A 24,185-nucleotide genomic window follows, 5' to 3' on the forward strand; every position below is an offset into this window, starting at 1 on the left:
ATGGATATTGTATGTGTACTCACACACTTTATTTGCTTCTATTTTTTAACACTTGATAATTATCTAATCAAAAAAAAAAAAAAAAGTTAGTCACACACCGGGCAAAAGCGCAGCGCTACGTCTAGGAGAACTCAGAGGTATCACACACACACACACACCAGACGCTTTGCGTTCAAATCAAGTGGCGGTCTAAAACAATTTATTTAAATCACCAAACGGACATAAGTTTGCTTCAAGAATGAACAATGTGGCATAAATGAGTTTGAAGTTCGGCGTTTAAAAAAGACAGAGCAAGCAGAAAGAGAATGCACGATCTGTATTACAACTCTCTATATGAAGCAGACAGACTTTATTAGAGCCACAGAAAGACAAACATTTTGCTGAAAAATGCACAATACATAATTTATAGCCTAGGGTGAAGTCATTATACATTCACAACGATTTGGGACAAATATAATGTAATTTAATAGAAAACTATGTGAACGGCGCTCTGTTCCGCGGCAGGCTTTTCTGTCGGCTGTATTTAAATGCGTGTCTGGAGTTTCCCGCTCTGTGCAGCGCGCAGTGTCACATGTCAAAATAAACAACACGTGCTGTCAGTGATTTCCGCCTCTAGAGGCCGCTCTCGTACTGTATAATGCCAGCGGACCCTTCTCAGCTACTCCAGCAATGGTTGCAAACCGGAAAACTATCGGCATGGATTTTTGCTGATACCCGATAGTTGAGGCAATCAACTATCGGTGCCGATTAATCTGCAAAACCCATGAATCGGTCGACCTCTAGTTTTTTCATTATTTTGAAATAAGTCTCTTGCACCAAGGTTGCGTTTATAATAATAATAATAATAATACATTTTATTTGTGATATGCCTTTCTCAAACTCAAAGCGCTTTTTTTTTTTTTTTTTATCAGAAATAAAGTAAAAAAAACGTTATATTGTAAATAATGCTTTGTATTTTAATGTATAAAATGTAATTTACTCCTGTGATGACTTCAGTCTTCCGTGTCACATGATCCTTCAAGAAATATTTCTTCTTATTAATATTTAAAAGAGCTGTGCTGTTAATATTTTTGTGGAGACCGTGATACATTCTTTCAGGATTCTTTAATAATTAGAAAGGTCAAAAGAACAGCATTTACTTGGAATAGATTTCTTTGGTTGTCTTTACTGTCACTTTTGATCAATTTAATGTTCCCCTTTGGACCAAAAGTATTATTTTCTTTCAACAACAAAAAAAAAAAAATCCTACTGACAACGAACTTTCAAATGGTAGTGTAGTTTTAATTCATAAATGTATCAGTCATGATGAAACGCATGCTTTAAGTTTCTAATTTCCACTGTTTTGTTTAAAACCGTTCCTGTTTTCATCATTGCTGCTGAAGGTGGTGAGTGAGTACGATTCAGTACCTCACTCACCTAACCTGCCAGGCCTCAATTTCTCATGTTTAGCAGCTAATTACCTTGATACCATCATAATGGATGACTTCCTTCTCTCTAAAGCCACCCACAAGGGAATGCGTGCTCTCAAACCAGAGGCTGCAGTCCTTGCTCTGCCTGTGTGTAATTGAGGGTTTTGCTCTCTCAGTTCTCATATTTAGCCACTGTCTGTACTGATGTTTGCAGATAAGCATCTTTTCTGAGGCTTCTGAGACAAAGTGCGCTAATTGAAAATCCATACAAGCGGCCCTTTGGGGAGCATGAACAGCCATTATCACATTAAGCTCTTTTTATGTATTACGGCTAATACACAGCAAATTCTTCTTTATGGGTAATTGCCTCTGATTACATCTCGTTGGCACTGACTTAATTGCTGTGAAATGTGTAATTGCAAACGAATGTCTGCTTTACATCAACAATATTCCTTTTGCAGATGTCTTCAAGTTGGATCCCAACTTCCTGGAGAACGAGGAGAAGTACAAAGCAATTAAACGGGGTGAGTTAATGACTCTATTGCTGTATGCATTCACCGTTCTTCTCATTATTGCCTATTAAAAGAGATGCCCTCTGATGCACCGTCTCTGCTAGCACATTTGAATTTTAATTGTGTACTAATTGTACAACGGACTGGAGACAGCCATATGGTACAGGAAGCTGAAATGGTGGCCCTTGATTGCGACAATTGGAGATGCTTGTTCTCTGATGCGGAGATGATTACTCCATTTACGGCTTGAGAGGCAAAGCTAATGGAATCGTTCAGCAGTGGAGAAAGTGACAGAACATGGTTGTGACCTAAGATGCCAACGGGAAACCTGGGCAAAGACGAGAGAGTGTATTTTAATTGATAGAGACTTTTACAGTTCTTTACGATAATGCAGTTCATCTGTCCCTCAACTTTTGCGGGCTCTCCACTATAAACATATATTAAAAGCAAAATAAATAAAAAATAAAAACATGGTGATGACTATCAGTATGAAGTCTGGTCCACTTTACAACTTTTTATGGCCCAGAACCATTCAGTTAGATTGGCAGAACAAGGCTATTATTGTTAAATAATAATAATATATATTTTTAAATAAGTTGCAAATTGTCATTTTGAATTATATATATATATATATATATATATATATTATAATTGAATTGATCTGTCTTGTTTTCATACCTCAGAAATTCTTGACGAAGGAAGCAGTGATTCTGGTGATGACGCTGGTGGCAGTGGAGATGATGAAGGTGATGATGATGATGAAGATGAAGACGAGGCAGCTGGAGAAGGTATTTAAAATATTTATCAAGTGTCACATACTCTACCATATACTTATAGAAAAATAGGCACAATTGTATTAATATTCCGTGTTATGATGTGGCTTGGTGGCGCTATACTCCTTGTTCGCCGCCTCCTTACTCGAGTTCTTATGCAAGTGCCAGTGTTTGGGGACAATGCTTTGCATTAGTTCCCCTAGATAATCCTGCTCATATGGTCTCTTGGGTCTTGAGCTGAGGAGAAACTGCATAAAACAGTATGGCTATCAGGAGACTACCTGTTCCAGACCGTAGCACATTATGTTTTAGGCATTAAAGGGATCATAACTTTTTTTTTTTTTTTCGCCTCTGAGGTCCAGTAACAATGTTTCTCAAACTTAAAACAGTTTTAATGTAGTTTAAAGCCAGAAACATACTCTGAAGAAGTATGTAAATGCAGATGTTTGGGCAAGCCAACACAAGCATGTGGTCTTGTTGAATATTTGCGTTACTGTGCTGGTAACAAACCTCAGTACGTAAATGGGTGATGGTTACTTATTTACCTGCTATATACCTGTAGACATGCTCAGCAAGACTAACTTCAAATTGTTGCTCTGTCAGTCAGTTTTTATCTTTTTTATTAACTTTAGTTATTTTATTACTTAATTTCTCATTTTTTGGCAGCTAGATTAATTTTTAATTTGATATTTTATTGTTTCCGTCAACTTTTATTCCAAGTAAAACATTTTGTATGCTTTATAGTTTTATTTTTAGTTAATGTAACAACACTGAAATAAATAGTTATTTTTATATATACGTTTGTAATTTATTTTAATTATTTATTGTTTTATGTATTAAAGTATTATAAAATTATAGTATTGTGAAAGTATTTAAACATTTATAACTTTGAAATGTGTACTATTTCAGTTTAAATGTTTGTTTGTTTTCTCCAAAAGATCAAAGAAAATGATCATTTCATTTTATGACTCCTTTGCACCAAAAATATAATCGGCCACTGTACTGTTTTTAGATGTTCTTGAATTTGTAACTTCTGTCGGACGTCTCGTTGATTATAATGTGAAGGTTCAAGAGCTCGCTGTCATTGAGTGCAGACGGTGTAAGCTGTGTGTCTCTCTGCTGTTCTTTAGTTCCGTTCCTGTGATCACATGAGCTTAGCTGTGTTAATTGCTTCATCAAAGAAGGCTGTGAGCGTGTGAATTAAAATAACTCTGCAAAGAACAAGTGCTATTGACCTCTGGAGGGAGACATATCATATGACACAAACTTCAGCCAGTCTCTGTCCTGTTTAACTGTACTGAGCTTTTTTTTCTTTATTTAGAACAAGAGAAAGTCACTATAATCGACCAGACAGAGGTGAACTTGGTTGCGTTCCGTCGAACGATTTACCTCGCCATCCAGTCAAGGTGAGTGTGTGCGTCATGTGATCCAATGGTTCTGTGTCATCTTCCGTGCTTCCATCAGCAGAAAGGGAGCAGCTCTAAAAGTCACCAGAAATAGTCCGTGCAAAAGCTTATTTTGGCTGGAATTGAAAAACAACCTACTTTTGAGATCCCATGTGTAGAGATGAGGCTGTTTTTTCTTGTTTTTGAACCCAACCTCCTGAAGCCCCTGAGGGCCACAGCACGCAGATTGAGTTAATAACGTTTCAGATTAGTTGTTTTTAATTGAATTTTGCCGGCACGGAGCAGCAGAAGTACCGTCATGGATCAGAAATCGCTGTGGTGAAGGACTTCAAAATTAGTTATCCTTTGATATCAAGAGGGTTTGAAAAATGTTTAAACAACAATTCTGGGGCTGATTGACGAGAGTAGGAGGAAGACAGCACGAGTCTATTTCCCTCGGCATCACAGAACCATTTTTCAGTATGACTGTCGTCCTCCTGCGCATGGAGCTGGAGTTTTACAGCTTTTTAATGATATTTAATGCATATCTTGAGAGTGATAAAACATTTAATTTTATCAACATCAGTTTTAGGTTATTTAGGAAATTCTTTTGAATGTTTAATGGCCAGTCGATATTCAAGTTGTAGGTTCTGTAACTGTTTTTTTTTTTTTACCCATTTTGTTTTCCATTTTTCTATTGCCTTTTTGTCTACTAGGTCGCTGTAAGTGGTCATTTGATTATTTACAGTGTGTGCAGAATTATTAGGCAAGTTGATATTCTGGTCATATTTTTTTTCCAAGAACATTTTACCAATTCCAAACCACATCAATCTTAATAACTACTATCAATTTTGTATTTAATCATTTATTACTGATATGTAATTGCCCATGAAGGCTGAAAGTTAAAAACTCCTTATTTCAGGTGTGCAGAATTATTAGGCAGGTTTTCTTTTGCAGATGAAATGAGCCAAAAATGAGACTGAACTCAAGAATAAAAGTAAAACAATTATTAAATGCCCATGAGAAGGATGCAATACTAATGCAATAATAGAATTAGCAAAGTTAAGGCATGACCACTGGGCAGCGAAATGCTCATTGGGTCAGCACGGTCAGAAAAAACAGGTGGAGAAGAAAAGACACCTTAACTGCAAAAGAATTAGGAATTAATGTCAAGAATCAGGTGAGAAACCATCAGGAACCATTTAGTCTCCAGCGCCATCATTTTACAGAACTGCAACCTTCCTGGAGTCTCCAGAAGTGGAATGTGTCAGGTTCTCAGAGACTTTGCTTGGGTAAAAAAATATTTTAAATGACTCTCACTTAATAAGAATAACATGCTGAAGTGTTGTGAAATACATGAAGACTGATTTTTTTATAGGCTTTATGGACAGATATGTTGAGAGTGACTCTGAAGGACCAGCATCACATCCTCTTGTGCCACAGTTTGAAAAATTTATCTTCCAGAATCTGGCAGTAAGTTTTAGGAGCTCATTTTTAATCAATCCTGCAAGACAGACTTTTCAGGATAGGAGATGAACTAAAATGAGCTCCCAAAACTTACTGCCAGATTCTGGAAGATAAATTCTTCAAACAGTGGTACAAGAGGATGTGATGCTGGTCCTTCAAGAGTCACTTATCTGTCCATAAATCCTATACAAAATCAGTCTTCATGTATTTCACAACACTTCAGCATGTTATTCTTATTAAGTGAGGGCCATTTTAAAGAATTTTTTACCCAAGCAAAGTCTCTGAGAACCTGACACCTTGTAATTCTGGAGACTCCAGGAAGGTTGCAGTTCTGGAAAATGATGGCACTGGAGACTAAATGGTTCCTGATGGTTTCTCACCTAATTCTTCACCTTAATTCTTAATTCTTTTGCAGTTAACGTGTCTTTTCCTCTCCATCTGTTTTTTCTGACCTTGCTGACCCAATGAGCCTTTCGCTGCCCAATGGTCATGCCTTAACTTTGCTAATTCTATAATTGCATTAGTATTGCATCCTCATGGGCGTTTAATAATTTTTTTAACTTTTATTTTTGAGTTCAGTCTCATTTTTGGCTCATTCTATCTGTAAAAGAAAACCTGCCTAATAATTCTGCACACATGAAATAAGGAGTTTTTAACTTTCAGCCTTCATGGACCATTATATATCACTTATAAATTATTAAATACAAAATCAATAGTAGTTATTAAGATTGATGTGGTTTGGAATTGGTAAAATGTTCTTGGAAAAAAAATATGACCAGAATATCAACTTGCCTAATAATTCTGCACACACTGTATTTTAAATATGCCTATATATTTTTTTCTCCAGTCTTAGTTTGAGTTAAGTACATTAAGTTAAAGGGATAGTTCACCCAAAAATGCAAATTCTGTCATTAATTACTAAGTTTTACATTAAAACTTTTTTCTGACCGCGGTGAAGAAGCAACAAATATCGCGGTTTGGCGGTTAATCGCACGACAACCCCCCCACCCCCCACCCCCAGCGGAAATCTCGAATTGACTTTTGATCAATCAACAACGCATGCAGCTTGTAAATGAACATGGAAATTAATAATAATAAAGTAGTCTTCTTAATTATTAAAACAGCAAATTATATTTTGTTATATTAACAAAATAATATTTATTTCTATCGGTTTTTTTCCGATGTCTTTTTAGTTTAATAGGAATTAAGGAACAGTCTTTGTCATCGTTTGTAACAAATTCTTTGTACAATAAATTATTAAAAGAATAACAACCTGAGCTGCAGAAACAAGCCCATTGCTTAGTTCTGGTGAGTTGCGCTAAACTTCGATTCCTATTTCTTTAGACATTGTTTTTCGGGTAACAGTCCGTGGATAGAAACACACTTGTCCAAACAACTATTAATTATGCTACAATTATAATAACAACCTTTTTAAAGTGCAACATAAAAAGGGAACACGAGGCTCCCGCAATAAATCCACTCTTTGTTCACGCGCTGTCCGCTTAGTAATTTTATTCCTGACCCGACCGTTCCCGCTAAATATATCTTTTTTCCAGAATCTCACATTTAAATTTCCACTACTGAAAGAGAGAGAGACAACAAATAAAAATGTAGCCTGCACAAAATTTATTGTAGGCTATTTATTTTATTCGTCTCCAGAATCAAATTAGTTTTACATTTTGCTGTCAACACAATAGGAAAAAGTGTCCCAGAGGGAAAAAAATAAAATAAAAATAGGCCTATAGGTTGTACAAAAATTGTAGCCTATTTGTTATTTTTATTCGTCTTGTCAAAATACAAAATTCGTTTTACATTTTGCTGTGAGCACGGCAGGAAAAGTGTCGCAGAGAAAAAAAAAACGACATTTAAATTTATAAGCAAAATATGAACAAAGCCGTTGGCTTGTAGACATTGCGAAATGAAATGACTTTTTAACCGAACAATTTAACATCCCTGAGAAGAATGTCCGAGTCAGACTTGCCTGAAGTGGGTTTCTTAGCAGTTAGCAGTAAACTGACCATTTTCCAGTCCAAGTCCTTCAAGGACAGCGCATCCACACTTTGCTTTGCCATCCTTATTCTGCTGTCACTCATCGACAACCTGCCTGTTCTGTCTGAGGGCCGTTATACACATGCTGCATGCACAGACACCGCAATAAAATACATGACACAGAAAGCACTGGTCCGTGCGTGCAGCGCGTGAGCGATAAGAGTGAGTAAAGCACAGATATGCTGTTCTGAAAGGAGTCGGGAACGGGATATTGTTAGACCGCCCACTCCTGTTCAAATTACACCAGAGTTACCGACCGCTACCGAGTTTTATTCGGGAATTTAATCCCGCGTCGCAAGAAATCTGGTCCGGTCCGGTCCGGTCCCGCGGAATGCAGACCTCTAGCTTCCTCCTGCAAATACCTTGCCAAAAAAAGTGCGGTGATAACGGTAATGACCTCAACACCGCGGTCGGCATCTCATTACCGCGGTAATGCGGTTATCGTCACAGCCCTACCCGCAAGACCTTTGTTCATCTTCGGAACACAAATTAAGACATTTTTGATTAAATCTGCGAGCTTTCTGACCCTCCATACACAGCAATGCAACTGACATGTTCAAGGTCCAGAAAGGTAGTAAGGACTTTGATAAAATAGTCCATGCGACATCAGTGGTTCAACCTTAATTTTATGAGGCAACGAGAATTTTTTATGCGCAAGGAAAGATGAACAAAGGTCTTGCGGGTTTGGAATGACATGAGGGTAAGTAATTAATGTAATAATGTAATTTAATAATGTTTTTTTTTTTTTTTTTTAACTAAAGCATTGGAATAATTAACAGAAACTGTTTAACAATTAACACGCAGGGTCTTATGAACAATTTACATTGTACATTTTTGAATATGATGCAGAACATTTTTTGAATCGGAGTGCAGTTTATTCACATGGACCGTTTCAGCTGATTCATGTAAATGAACTGAAATTACATATGAGTGCCATTTTTGCTGCTGAAGTTTAAATCAGAGGTGCTACAACATCTGACTTCACACTCTCATAATGATGAGTCTTGAGACCAGGGGAACGTTTGCAAAATTGCTTAATGAGCCTTAAGGAAACTTAACGGTTAAATAAAAAGTGTTTTAAAATAATCAAAATGTGACTGAATTTTGTATCACCTGCAAAATTGCTGTGAATCTAGCATGAATATTCATGCATCCCTAGCAGGCACCGAGTCACACTCCACTCTGTGTGTGTGTGTGTGTGTGTGTGGACTCACAGGCTTCCTCACAGCTTCCCTTTTTCCACTTCTATTGACCTGAAGCTTTAAAAAAAGCCTCTATTGCGGAGCATGTTTGAAAGCACTAAACCTCTGAGCGCCTCGGGGCTGCAGAGCACTCACACGTTAAAGATGCAGCAGAGGCTGATTCTGTATCTAGAACTTAGAGCAGTCAGAAGCAGGCTTTGGATGTGTACTAGCTTCATTTAACCTGTTTCTCTTTAAGTGCATGAATTCTGTATGTGATCACAGCTATATGAAACGCGTGTAACATGACACACAGCATCCAATGAGGCTTCTTTCAATACATTCAACTGCTGTGTGACAAGCTTTTAAATATTTTACCAGCTGGGAGTCAACTGATTTCCTTAATGTCTTTAAACTTGCCTGCTGGCAGCTGGATTCTCCTCTTAAAACAAACCTGGTCTCTCGCAGCGAGGGGTCGCCCAGTGCTGCGGTCTCTCTGTTAACTGGCCTGAGTGCAGAAAGAGGGCAGAGCTAAAAGAAAGAGTCACTACAAAGGTTCTCACTCTGCCTTTCTACAAACTGCCTTTGAGGCCAGGATGAAACTGATTTGGCCCACAAATCCCCCGCCCGGAGGCAAGGCTGGTGTATGGACAGGAAAAGTATGACCCAGTAGAAAATTAGATTAGCCCCAGCTATTTTTCTGTTGAAATCAAGTTCATTGGTTTTGTGGTGCAACCCTGTGATTTCCATTGTGGGGTTTTCTTTCTTTTTATATAGAGAAGAAAGAAAATGATGGGAAAAGAGTGGAAAACAGTGTCTGGAAATTCGAAATTCTGGAAATCATACAAAAAAAAAAAAAAAAACTAACTGATAGACGCAGAATTCTGGCAGAAATTTGGGGTCAGTAAGATTTTTTTTTTTTTTTTGGAAGCAGTGCTGTTTTTTTTCTGGATTTTTGAATAGAAAGTTCAAAAGAGCAGAATTGTTTTAAAATAGAATTCTTATGTAACATTATACATTTATTTGCTGTCACTTTCAATCAATTTAATAAAAAAAAATTTAATAAAAAATTTACTGACCTCAAACATTTGAACAAACATGACCAGGAATGTTTATTAAAATGGTAAATAGGGTGTTTTTTTTTTTTTTTTTTTTAAGTAATAGTTGGACATTTCTCAACATCATCTTTTATGTTCCACAGAAGAAAGTTATACAGTTTTGAAACATGTCAGTGACAGTTAAGACAGTGAAGTTTGATTTAGTGGTGCACAGTATATAGTGCTGTACTGGCTGTGTACTGCTGTGTGTTGATGTGGATAGGGACTGGGTTGACTGACAGTCATATGAAGTTGTCCTTGTGGCTAACTGTGCACCGTGGGACCTGTAGTGTCAAGTCTAGCCGTCATGTCCCCCTCTTTTTAGCTGGCCCTGCCCTTTGAAGTGGTCATGGCACAGCATTCAAACATTAAAGAAGTAGAGCAGAGTGAACTTTATTTAGAACAGAGATTCAAGTTTGGTTAGACTTAACCAGGTTTCCACTCCGTAAACTAAAGCATTAAGCTGAGTTTGTTTCTCTGGCTGTGTTGGTTTGTGTGCAGGAGAGATTAGTATATGTGGGCGTCACATGACTGTGTTTGTCAGCAGTTTGTGAAACTAACTGATAGACGCAGAATTCTGGCAGAAATGTCTGAAAGGGATGCAAGACTAATGACCACTGCTTTAGTTTGCGTTGCACTTGTAAAGAGTACAAATACTTGTCTAACCAAACCCTATTTAATTTAAATGGCAGTATTGAGTTGAGTATTGAGTATTGAGGCCTCATTTACGAAACGAACGTACGACAGAAAATTGGACATACAGTCATTTCAACGCAAAACTTGGAATTGATCAAAATGGACGTGAGCAGTGGCTACGATCAAATCTCACGTCAGGTCTGAGCTCGTGTACGCAAGTTTGAGTTAGCCTGAACTTGCTTGCAGCATAGAGAGTTTCTGAGAATTGTATAATTGTATCGACAAAAAATCTTTTTATTGCCGACAAAAAATCTTTTATTTATTTTTTTTTCCTCCTTTCAGGGCTTTAGCTTTATATGCGCAAATAGCAGTATAAACAACAGACCATGAGGAATCACACATCGTCGTTTCACGCGCCTGCAGCGGAATAAGGAATAAAATAAATAGGGCTACACAAAATATATTTCTCTTAATTAACAGAAGAAAGAAAAAAAAACAGTGCGACAAGTATAGGCCACTTTCGTTTTTGACACTCTTAATGCATTTTATTTGTTTTCTTTATATGTTTATTTTTAAAAATGTAACTGATCGGTGATCACGCAGGTGCCTCTCACGTGCGCGCACAACATTTCAGCGTTACTAAGTTGACATTTCAGCCATTAATCGAACTAAAATGCAGTCAACCAAACATAAAAGTTACCCTGCACAATTTACAAGGTCCACTGTAAAATCAGGGTGCAGCATAGAAACAAACATTTATTGCGCATGTGAAGGATGATGTTTTACATGGATATTGGAACAAGTGAAGTACAAAGCCTTGTTTACATCATATATAATAGTTTAGCAACCCAATGTTACATGGCAAAAATGGAAACATTTGGATGTCGAATGAGAGAGGCTTGTGAGCCCAATGCCGTATAGTTTCGCTTTGATAAATTAATTTTAGCTTGACGTTGTATTCCGTTTATAATGAATACCACTAGCCTAATTTGTTTTACTTCATAGTTTAATAAAAAAATTTCTAGCTACTCATTTTTTCATTCTTGTTCTGTAATACCGTTAAATTTAAAGGGTTTGTTGTGGATTAATTAAATAATCTATATAGTGTTTATAATGTTTATAAATGTTTCGTTATATTTACTGTTATGCCATGGTCTGTCTGAATACTCGATTCTGATTGGCTGGCAGGTGTTGATTAAATTTGTTTAACTGCACAGGTAGTTCCAGGTTAGTTTAATCACGTTCTATATTAATGCGCTTCCTATAAACGTTGGTAACCATAGTAACATACAGTTACAGTTGAATAAGTAATACAGACGAAAATAACCGTCATTTTTATCGTTCCGGTCAAATATTGCAGCGCAAATATTATTGACATCTCTAATATGTGAATGCTGGCAAATGACCATGGCATAAACGGGATAATCAACGGCTAGCTGTGCATTAAATGATTTGAATGCACTTCGCTGCGCGTCGGGTGGTTCTTCGCCCCCACGTTGTGAATTTAAATCGTTTAATGCACAGCTAGCCGTTGACTATCCCTTACATATTTAATATACATATAAATGAATGCCATTGTTTGCAATTATAAGGTTAAAGGGTGTTTTTGGTGTAAGATCAATTTCTCTTTCATGAGATTATTTCCTCTTTTTGGCCGGGTTACGTTTCTCCGTGTCGTGAACTCTAGGGGCGTGGCTTCTAAACCAGGGTGTTTTTAGGGGCGTGATATTCAAACGACGATTGTTTTCTTCCGCCACATTTATCAACGTACGATCTTTTGTACGATGGGATTGGCAGTATACGAATGTTTCATAAATCACACGTGACCTTGTCGTAAGCTGATTTGTTCTTTTTTATTATTATTATTATTATTATTTTGAAAACATTTTTTGAGTCAGGTTGACTGATTCATACATCAAACCTTTTATTTTATTATTTTTATTTTATTTGTTAGAGACCTCTTTCTAGTTATCTTGACTGATTCAGTATACAGAAATGGTCATAAGAGTCATTTGTGTGTGATTCTCATTATCCTGCTGAACACAATAGAAAGATGTTTTCTATTTATTGTCTTTGTTCACATTCAATTTAGACTGCAGATTCACAGCTCAGCTATAATATAATGTCTTCATCCATACTGCTACAGATCCAACAGCTTTACAGTAAACATCGGCTCAAAATGTGCCCCAATAGGCTTTGAAGCGAGAGAATCTTGGCCTGACCTTAAATGAAGCACTGAAGAGCCAACACTATCCCTGGACAGTCAAAAGGGTCAGCCTGCTTAAGATAGAAAGCCTCATTTCTCCTTAGAGCGGACATATTTTGTAATATCTTTTGGGTATTAGGACTATATTATTATTCTGATCATGGTCTTCCCCTTGTTAACCTTCAACAGATGATGCCCTCTGGTGCTGTGATAGTTTTGCTTAATTTGGATGCAGTCTGGTTTATATTTAATACATATTGCTTTATTATGTGCTGCAGTTGCATGTAATATATTAAAATTGTATGCACATCATGGGATCTGGTTAAACTCAATGTGTTATATTTCATTAGCACATGAGATGCAGAAGGTGACGTTTTCATTTTTTATTTTCACAGTTTGGACTTCGAAGAATGCGCCCACAAGTTGATAAAAATGGATTTCCCCGAGAGCCAGACGGTACGTAAATAAACGCTGCTCTTCTCTCAAAAATCCTGCAGATCTGCGTTGCTTTCCGTGTCCCTGCACACAGCTGTTTATCGGAAGCTTTTAACTTTATCTAAATATTTGTTTTCAGTTTCAGAAGTAATTTGTGCTTTTGTGGTCACTTGGGAAGCATTTGTCATCTTAATATCCTTGTTTTGCAGTTTCACAGTGGGGGAAAAATGGCTGTTTTGGCTAATGGCAACTGGGTGTTCCCTCCTGTTTAACTGATCAAATGTCTTTCTCCAGAAATGGCCCGTTTGTGATTGTCACCCTGCTGTTTCACAAAACGTGAATTCAGTGCCAGCAGCTCATCAGTTTGATGGAAATTCCTGTGTTTGTTAGCCCCTGGGCTGTGCTTCGCAAATCTGTTCTTACAGCACTGGACTAGGGCTGGGTGATTTGTTGAACATTTACAATAACTCTAAGCAATTTTTCTCGACAATGTAAATTATAAAGAACAGTTATAGACTTTTAGATGAATTTAACAATCTCTTTTCTCTTTACAATGAGCACTTATAACATAAGCAGATATTTTTACAATAATAATTTGAAATATTTTAGTATTTTAAACATTTTAAAACAAGAAAAATGATACATGAGCGAATTAAGCAAATTTTTTGTTGAATGAGGGTCTGTTCACACAGAACTCATTTTTCCATTCCACTTGCACTGCTTATCCATTGTTTTTCTATATAAAGGCAATAGATAGTTGTGTTCGCGTTCGCGTTTCGTGTCTTTTGCAGTGTTACGTGCAAGTTTAGCTTTAGTGAAAATGTATTAAATTTTTATTGTATTTTTATTCTTTGCTAATATTGTGAATCTAATTGGCTGCAATGAAGCAAAATGATTCCTGTGTTTAAAACAAACACAAATTTAAGCTATTTCAGAACAAATGCATAAATATTAAGCTATATATCAGATGTCATTGAATAGCTGATATAAATATTGAGATATGTTGTTTTTAGCTATATCACTCAGTCCTGCTCTGAACACATTGGTTTTCTTGGCTCTCAGCCTGTTAATCAGTCCGTTTGACCTTTTAAGAGAGATGTGGATGATAACTGGATTCGATCCCCTGGGTCTCCTCTGCCTTCTTACTCCAAATATGGACTTGTCTTGTTTAGCTTGTGCCATACAGATAAATCTGTATGTTTTCCCCTGAGCATATATGTAATGTCAACAAAATGCACGGCAGGGATCATGATGTTTTTGACCCTTTTGAAATGACTTCCGCTAAGGCGAACTGTATCAAATAAGATGGGATTGTAAAAATGTCCGAAATAGAATAGAGCCCCCTCACCCTCACCAGCGCATCTGCTGCTTTTGGCCATTTGAGAAAAGAGCCAGTGAGGTGCACAAGATTGAAACATTGTGTTTGCAGGCCTGAGGGAGATTGTGTAACAGGGGTAGCATCCTACAAATGTCTTCTTTATCGCGTCGCTCCAGCCCTCTGCACAGGCTCAGGAGCGGGAGCAGGTCAGGAGGGGGAGAGACATCTACTCGCTCCCCAGCATACAAACATATGTCAGCTGTGCTGTGGGTGACATCACTACAGCCCACTATCACCTCCAAATTAATCTGCCATGTCTTTGCAATAAGGATTTTTATTTTTATTTTGTTGGTTGGTGCCAGTAGTTCAATTTTGCGCTTCTCTTGCCAATATTTTAACTCAACATCAAAAATGCCAAATTTACTTTTGTGTCAGATTCCCCCCCACACACACATTTTTATGCTTGTTAGGAAAAATCTGAATTTTCATATAAAACGTTTACCAAGCAACATCGCTTCAATCCCAGTATACATTTACCCAACTATTATCAAAAGTATTTCTAAATAAATACAACAAAACATTTTTTGCGACCTTACGTGAAGTATTATGACAATGCATTATGAAGAAGAATTGGACCTGTTCTGCAGCTGCATTAGAGCTAATAATAGCATCATGCTACATAAGACAATTTATGAGATTAATAGTACAATTTTACTCAGGACTCACTTCAAAGCACCATCGAGTGTTTGTAATAACTTCCTTTTACGATCACATGTGGAATTTACTGTTGTTAAAATATGCTATTTATAGTCTTTTATATCTACATTTACATTTACATTTAGTCATTTTGCAGACGCTTTTATCCAAAGCGACTTACAATTTGGGGAACACATGAAGCGATTCATCTTGAAGAGGCAATCCGACAAACGAAGTGCTTGTAACACCAAGTCTCAGGCATTGTTTAAATAAGTACAAGCTAGCAAGGGAAGGAATAAATAAGGAGAAAGAGTGTTTTTTTTTATTTATTTTTTTATTTTTTAATATATGTGTAGGTTGAAGTCAAGTAGTGTCGAAAGAGATGAGTTTTCAGCTGTTGCTTGAAGATTGACAGGGATCCAGTACTCCGAATATGGGTGGGAAGATCATTCCACCAGCAAGGAATGGTGAACGAGAATGTTCTGGAGAGTGATTTTGAGCCTCTTTGTGATGGTACCACGAGGCGTCGCTCACTAGCAGATCTCAGACTTCTGGAGGGAATGTAGATTCTTAATAGTGAGTGCATGTAGGCGGGTGCTGAGCCTGTGGTTGTGCTATGAGCAAGCATCAGTGTCTTGAACTTGATGCGAGCTGCGATTGGTAGCCAATGCAATGAGATAAAGAGAGGTGTAACATGGGCTCTTTTGGGTTCCTTGAAGACCAGTCGTGCAGTTGAAGTTGTGCAGCATGCTCCGTCAGAAAGGGCCTGATCTTTCTGATGTTGTGTAGTGCAAACCTGCAAGATCGAGCAGTCTTTGCAATGTGGTCTTTGAAGGTCAGCTGGTCATCAAAGATTACACCAAGATTTCTGACCGAAGTTGATGGGGTAATTGTTGATGAACCTAACTGGATCGTGATGTCATGCTGTAGAGTTGGAGCGGCAGGAAAGACAAGAAGCTCAGTCTTTGCCAGGTTGAGCTGGAGGTGATGTTCTTTCATCCATGCCGAGATGTCCGCCAGGCAACCTGAGATCCTTGCAGCTACCGTTGGATCATCTGGTTGAAAAGAGAGCGATGCCCAGTGATGAGAGAGTGGAGAGGAGTATCTGATGATTGACAGTGTCAAACGCGGCAGATAGATCCAGCAGAATGAGGACTGATCGCTGCACAAATTAGCATTTCAGATGTACACATTCAACTCATATCTATTGTAATCGTGTGTTTATTATCTTATATAATCTATAGTGTCTGTTGTCGTGTTTATTTCTGATGTGTAAAAGCCTGAACATGTATGCTGTGCTGAAACTCACATTGTTTGTGATGTTACACCCGCCTCTCCGTTCTTAAGTTGCCAGGGATACATTCCAAGTGTAATACACATTAGTAAAAGGATCTATTTAATTTTTATTTGTCAATATACACTTTGGGCGGCTGCGGTACATTATAAAAGTAGCCCAAAAAACCGCAACCCGTCTCTGTATTTTTTCCCGCGACTGTATTTTCAAAATATCCCACTTGTGCCGCTGCCCTGGCAACACTGGTTCGCTGTACCCTCATCACACAATGATAGATAACCTTCCACGCTGCGATGACGGGAAGAAGTTGGGGTCAAATCTTATCAAACGATTAATCTGTGTTAAAAAAATATTAACACGTTAACATTTTTTGATTAATCGCATGCGTTAACGCGTTAACGTTGACACCCCTACAATTTACTAAAAATCCTAAATGCTTAATATGTGTGTTTACATTTATTAAAATCAAGTGGTGTAACTATTAATATTATTTCATGGCTTTGCGCTAACATGAACCAACAACGAACAGTTTTATACTAACTAAAATTAACAAAGCTAAATATTAAATACTGTAACAAATGTTTTACTCATTGTTAGTTCATTTTAGTTAGTGCGTTAATTGTTGGCAAATAGGACCTTATTGTGAAGTGTTACTTTTTTTTAATTTCATAAATATATATTTATAAATGTATATTCAGACTTTTGTTTAATTCTATTTATACTATATAATTCCTGGCTATTTGGTTATATAATTGTATTGTTTTTTTTATTTACGGCCATATTAAAAAGCCATTTTCTTTTTATTTTATTGTTTTCCGTACATTGTTTAGAAGCGTTAAAGGGTTATTCCACCCCAAAATTTAAATTTACCCCCATGTCGTTCCAAACCCATAAAAGCTTTGTTCGTCTTCGGAACACAATTTAAGATATTTTGGATGAAAATCGGGAGGCTTGTGACAGTCCCATTGACTGCCAAGTAAATGACTCTGATTGATTTGAACCAAAACAGCGTATCCGTGTGGTGCGGCTGACACAGAACAGCATACGCAGTTTGCGTCCAGCGGATACTCTCCAAAATGGCGCTACGCTGGCACGGAGGAGACAAATTGTTGAATAAAGTCATTATTTTTGTTTTCTTTGCGTACAAAAAGTATTCTCGTAGCCTCATAACATTACGGTTGAACCACTGATGGCAGATGGACTATTTTGGCGATGTTCTTCATGGTTTTCTGGACCTTGACAGTGTTTACTTGGCAGTCAATGGGACAGTCACAAGCCTCCCGGGTTTCACCCAAAATATCTAAAATTGTGTTCCGAAGACGAACGAAGCTTTTACGGGTTTGGAATGACATGGGGGTAAGTGATTAATGACAAAATTTTCATTTTGGGGTGGAGTAACCTTTTAAGCAAATTGACAAGACTGCTTTACTGAGCTGATAATGCAGCTTATAAGTGATTTAAATCATGAAATAAATACATGTGTAAATGATTACCTCATTGCAAAAAGTGCTCGTGTTTGCCAGTTTGTTAGCAGTGGGATGTACTCAGATCTGTCTCTGAAGCCAGAACTGGCAGAACATGGCTCATGTCCAGACCTACCACAGCCATCTGCGTCATCAGATAGATACACACACACACACCTGAGCCTGCCTCAAACCCCCAGTGTCTGTGCAACATGAGGAAACACGTCGACTACTCTGGTTTCCTTAACATCACTGTTTGATAAATAAGTTATTATTGGAACTAGACATCTGAAACTGGGAATCTGAATGTTTGGCTGGGGTTTCTTTCGGCCAATTAAATGTACACTTTTACAGGCATCTCAATGACATTATCATATAACATAACTTAAAACTAATACATTTTTGCCTGATTTGATTTGTCAGCCTGATTTCTTTTTAGTCGTATGATTGATGTACTATGGCAAATTTATCTTTAAAGGTTGCTCCCTTTAATGAGACGCAACGAACGCAGTCCCTTGTTTAGAGCTTCTTTTAACATCGCGGCATGCACTGTTTCTGTCACACATATGGGTTCACGTCCTTGGAACCCACTGTGTTTTATCCCTCCTGAGTTGTCGCTCCAGAATAAACCGTCCTTGAGTGGTTAGTGATGGCTGTTTCTGCCCAGTGATCTGGCTTTGCTCCTAAATTGCAGGGTTCCCACAGTCACGGAAAACCTGAAAATATAAGAGAATTGAAAATGGTCCATCTGAATGATTACTTAGTGATTCAGTCTGAATTTGAATGGTTTCTATTTATTGATGTTACTTATTACCTTATCTGTATTTATTTATTTATTTATTCATTCATTCATTTTCCTGAAAGTCATTAGTCAAAAAGTGTGGGAACCCTGTAAAACACCCAATTTGCCTAATATTCATAGCTGTAATTTCAAGTTGAACATTTATGGTGAGGGTTTGTCATTAATAAGATTATATAACTTTTCTATTTTAGGAAAATCCCTCTGGATGAGGCCATTCACTTTCACATGTTTTAAAGATGTCTATAAAAAGGTGGAATGTAGCTTTAAATTCTGTACAGCTGCTACTGATTGGCAGGTGTCTCTGTTAGGGTGGAGCTTGTTTATAGTCTGCAAGAAGTCCACCACATGTTTGGTTTCCAGTTTCCACACAAGATGTTGACGAGAGCTTTACAGAGCTGAAGATCTACTGAACTCCCATCGTTCTCAAGGTTCCACATGTCCTTTGCCCCTTCTGTATTTAACTATTTTATTCTATTTTAATATATTTTAAATTGTAATTTATCTCTGTGATGCTCTAGTCTTCAGTGTCACATGATCCTTCAGAAATCATTATAATATTCTGAAAAAAAAAAATAATTATCAATTTTGAAAACAGTTTCAAAACCATGGAACATTTCTTTGATTACAAAATTCAAAAGAACAGCATTTATTTGAAATAAAAATTGTAACATTGTAAAAGACTTCTGACACTTTTGATTAATGTAATGAATCCTTGCTGTTTAAAAGTAATAATTAAAAAAAAAAAACAGTTTTTCATCAGTAGGTCATGCTCTATCTTCTAGTGGAAGAAAAAACGTGGGTTGTGAAAACTAGGAAGCCTCATTTTCATTCATGTCGCATTAAATATTCTGTCTGCACTGAGGTCCATGAAGCTGAGATGTTTTACTCTTATTCAGCCTTCAGTTTAAAGAGATCATTTCATACTTCACCCTCAGAAAAGTGAAGGCCCAACCTTGGCGCCTAAAATATAAATGGTTTAACTTGCTGTGTTGATGTTTACATTGAAATGTCGAGAGCAGAAAGTATTCAAAACATCACAGCCGGTCTCATCATTTCCATGTCGTCACATCAAAGTTTCTCCTTCAGAGGAGGATTGTAAAATGTTTCATAGTGCACACTTTCGACAAGGTTCGAGTGAAAATTAGCACACGCAACGACAATTGATGCTGAGCAGCCGCTGTCTGGCAGTGAAGTTGATGGCGCGATTATTAGTCTTGTGAGCAATAAACACATCAGAAGTGCAGGATGAATCATGGGACTTCACAGATGGCCTGTTCATTATTCAGCCACATTTCTGCCTCCGCCAGCCTCAGCCACATGGAGTACAAACGTATGGATTGAGTGCATCAGACTGAATCACAACTACATTCAGTTAGCAGAGAGATAATTCAGCTGCATGAGACACTAATCCAATAATGATTCATTTCACATAGAGCTTCTGCTGCCATTGTGTTTGTTACTGAGTGAGAATGCATTAAGTGCAAAAAGGGATATGGATGACCATTCAGCATTTTGTTTATTTGGTGGGTCTTCTAGTATTTATGACTAGATTTCCTCTGTGGTCTGTTTTCATTTAGGATAATTGTCTCAGATTATCATTTTGTTTTTTTCTTTAATCTGAACAGTACTGAGTCGGAAGAAACTGGATGTTGTAGTTGGATGACAAGGCATTGCTATGTGTTCGCTGTGGCGTTCTAGGTGGTTGCTTACTTGCCAGAGTTATCCTGAAGTTTCTGTGACATTATATTCCCCATTTTTCTATTATTGTGTCTCTGTTGAAAATACTAAGACAAGTCACTTAAAGTGATTGACCACCTCAACTTCAACTAGCTGCACAACTGGTGAAGGACAAGTTACATGTGAGTATATCTTGTAATGCAACTCTAATATCTTATTGGTGCTCATACTTATGGTTAGGGATTTGAACACACACCTTAAGGAGTTACACTACTGTTCAACACTCCTAAAATTAAAGGTTCCAAAGATGGGTTCTTGCAGTGATACCATTAGGTGGTTTTGCACCGGAGGAACTTTTTCATAGTTCCTAGAACTATTGGCGGAAGTTCCTGCTTTTTTGCGTGTTCGCACCACAGGAACTAGGAGCGTATTTCATGGTTGCCAGGTTTTTATAGCAAAGCATGTTGTCTGCAGCATTATTTTTTTCTCAGCCTCGATGATAACACTGCAAGTTGTCATAGGAGATTTAGTCAGATTTTCATGCTCTTTCAATCGCGTAAACTGTACGTTTCAATTGCGTAAAATAACATCTCCATTATCATGAAACCCACGACACACAGCAAAAACAGCTCTGAACACGGCGTCCTCTTCTGCAAATGCAACCAGAAAAACGGCCCAAGGGAAACATTGGTTCTCTAGGTATGACCCTGTTGGCTAGTTCCTAGAACTATGCGGTGCGAAAGCGCCTATGGAAACACAATTTTGAAAAATGTTGATAACAGTTCCTGGTTGCCATTGACTTCCATAGTATGGCAAAAAAAATACTGTAGAAGTCAATGGCTATATCGGCAACTCTTTGGTTACCAACATTCTTTAAACTATCTTCTTTTGTACTCAACAGAAGAAAGAAATTCATACAGGTTTGGAACAACACAAAGATCGGTCTATGTTGACAAAAATGTCAAATATTTGGGTGAACTTTCCCTTATATTATCCGTAATATTTTGATGCATTTTTCAAGAAATTTCAAAATAGGAAGTTCAAATGGTGAATTGAATTTCACAATTTTTGATACCACACCAAATACTAACAATGAAGATTTTTTTAATTGATAGTTATTACTATTAATGCCATTGGATACCATTAATTTTTTTTTTATTGTTGAATCGACATGGTAGCGGTGTGCCTGTGCTTTTTACATCTTTATAAAATCACATTAAATATTTATTCAGCATGTGTGGAGTATATTTCACACCCCATACGGGGGTAATGGAAAATGCATTTCTCCTGCACAGTCCTCTTCACCTGAGCTTTCACTCCTTGGAGTTATTGATTGAATCCTCCAGCTTGTTCTTGACCGGACAGATCTTCAACCTGACTTTTTCTGCCCGTCCCACAGGTAGATTCGTAAGACTCAGGTTGCACTCATCCACGCAAAAAGAAAAAGGTTATGTTGCTGAGCCCTGTGCACTTAGGGAATGCTGTTGCGCATCTGACCAGAGTTCACTCAATGTCCCATGTGTGCCAGTGATTCAGTCGAGCTGGTTTGTTTGTGAGGTTTCAGCTTCTAATTTTTTGATACTGGGGTTTTAGCAAAAGAAGTGATAAGAAGATTTTCCCTTCTTTTTTGCTCTCAATATATAAGTTTTATTGTGTTGCGGATATACTGGAGGTAAGTGGTTATTGATTGTCTGGGTATGAGTCTGGGTTTCAGTCCTTGTGTTGTTTGTTCGATTTGACAGCGCTGCCAATTTCTTTTCAGAGGAAATGAAATAGGCTGATATGGTTTTGAAGGGTTTTTTTAAATGGTTAAAGCCCTTCATTTGTTTCTTTTTGTTCTTTGTGCTGCTGCTTTAATAAAAGCTAATGGCATTTCATCATTTCTTTTCCATCAGTCTTTGCAGAGCAGATGGCCGGTCATCTGTGGCAACAGTCTTGCTGTGCACGATTACAGATTTCACATCACGGATGCTCTCCTGCGCTCCCTTCCTCTCATATCTCTCTTTAAAAATTACTGTTCTGTCCTGAGGGAAACGCTTCTATCAGCTTCATGTCAATCACAATCTGTCCATCATTCTGTGGTTTCTCTAGATATAATGTATCCAAACAGAGGGGACAGGGGTGAGATGTTGTACTTACAGTGAGGGCATGCGGGAGCTCAACCGGGCCGCAGGTGTGAAAAAGGAAGTGCTAAAATGGCTGTTTTGAGTGTGTATTCCCTCTAGTTTGCTGTGTTGGTAGGATCAACACAAAGGGTCACTGTGGGATTCAGGCCTTTTGGGCTGAAGAGATTTACCTGACATCTCCCTTGACAGAATCTCTAAAGCTCCACTATGGTTTCTTTGCTTGAGGCAATGGGGATGATGCTAATGAGCGAATCAGAGAGTGATTCACCAGTGCCAAAACGCGGATTTATGCTCCTGCTTGGTCTGTTGCACAGTAATGCTGCCGGTGTTATTAGAGAAGTTTAATTAGCAGGGATTTCCCTGTTCATACATGAGGAACAGGTATTAGCTGTTTCTTCTGGAATTGGAAGCTTTACTGACGGCTGTATTGCTAATTTCTAAGATGTGTTGGTCTCAGAAATTAAGAAAGGCAAAATAAAAGTTGTCAGTGTTTACTCACCATTGTTTCATTCCAAATAATAACTACTATTCAAGTTTGGGCTCAGTACTTTTTCTTTTTTCTTTTTTTCTTTTTTTAAGCAATTAATACTTTTATTCTGCAAGGATGAATAAAATTGATCAAATGTGACAGCAAAGACGTTTGCATCATGGTTAAATATTACACAGCATAACTGTTTTCAAAATTATGATGATAAATGTTTCTTGAGCATGAAAAATGATTTCTGAAGGACCATGCGACACTAAAAACGGCAGTAATGGCTGTAGGAAATTCAGCTTTGCATCACAGGAATAAATTACAATTCAGAATAATTTAAATAGGAAACAGTTATTTTCAATAGTAATACTATTTCACAATATTACTGTAATTGCTTTTGAAAGGTGTATATATAATGTAGTATAAAACAATTTAAATATATGCAGGATATCCACGACAAAAATGACATGGGGAAAAAAAAGTTATTTATTTAAAATAAATTTATTTCATACTAAGTATAGTTCAAGTCTATTAACATATTGACATATTGTTTGAGGCTGATATAAAAATTATAATTAGACTTTATTTGAAGTATAACTTGTGGACAATGTACAATTCTTAATATTAAGCCTAAAATGTGCTTTAATGTCACTATTGATGAGGATTGTATGGTCTTTGAATAATATTGGTCATTAAATGCAAAATATTTAAAGTGTACCTGAAGTATACTTGCAGTAGTTCCACTTTAGCACAATCAAATATACTTTAGTATATCTTTAGTTGGACTTCAGCACTACATCCGCACAATTAAAGTGCATTAAGTGCAAAATGTTCCAATTTAGCAGATTTTAAGTATACCAGTTTAGTATAATAAATGTACAATTGCTGGGTATTTTTATTTAGCACATAAATATGTAAATGTATTTGTAGTATACTTAGCATGAAATAAATGTATTTCAAATACATTTTAGTATATTTGTTGTTCACTAGGGAGCAGTGATGGGAATAACGGCGTTATAAATAAACGGCGTTACTAACGGCGTTATTTTTTTCATTAACGAGTAATCAAATGAATTACTGTTTTCCCCCGTTACAACGCCGTTACCGTTACTGACAATAAAATGTGGCATTACTATATTATATTATTAGAATTACATTTTTCAGTTCATCTAAATGGATGCGTG

General features: G+C 37.2%; 2 protein-coding genes across 2 annotated transcripts in view; one reads left to right on the forward strand and one right to left on the reverse strand.

The window, feature by feature from the left end:
• Nucleotides 1-24,185, forward strand: part of cwc22 (CWC22 spliceosome associated protein homolog) — a 57,346-nt gene that overhangs the window by 21,445 nt on the left and 11,716 nt on the right. Inside the window, exons 12-15 of the mRNA XM_058786167.1 lie at nt 1,871-1,933; nt 2,605-2,709; nt 4,016-4,100; nt 13,111-13,171. Coding sequence (XP_058642150.1) covers nt 1,871-1,933; nt 2,605-2,709; nt 4,016-4,100; nt 13,111-13,171 — 314 coding nt within the window. The remainder of the gene's footprint in view (nt 1-1,870; nt 1,934-2,604; nt 2,710-4,015; nt 4,101-13,110; nt 13,172-24,185) is intronic.
• LOC131546549 (uncharacterized) lies at nt 15,533-17,282 on the reverse strand. Its single transcript, XM_058786170.1, has 2 exons — nt 16,474-17,282; nt 15,533-16,326 (listed from the first exon to the last, which is right to left on the reverse strand). Exons 1-2 carry the CDS (start codon nt 16,542-16,544, stop codon nt 15,792-15,794), a joined length of 606 nt encoding a protein of 201 aa, XP_058642153.1. The 5' UTR covers nt 16,545-17,282; the 3' UTR covers nt 15,533-15,791.

The sequence above is a fragment of the Onychostoma macrolepis genome, chromosome 09, assembly GCF_012432095.1.
Source record: "Onychostoma macrolepis isolate SWU-2019 chromosome 09, ASM1243209v1, whole genome shotgun sequence".
NCBI classification, from domain to species: domain Eukaryota; kingdom Metazoa; phylum Chordata; class Actinopteri; order Cypriniformes; family Cyprinidae; genus Onychostoma; species Onychostoma macrolepis.

What these genes read in the sequence shown, in the direction of transcription:
- LOC131546549 (XM_058786170.1), bottom strand. Translation starts at nt 16,544, where the DNA reads ATGTGTATTACACTTGGAATGTATCCCTGGCAACTTAAGAACGGAGAG. An exon ending in GGTGTAACATCACAAACAAT is followed by an intron (nt 16,327 to 16,473) that starts GTGAGTTTCAGC and finishes TAATTTGTGCAG; the next exon opens with CGATCAGTCCTCATTCTGCT.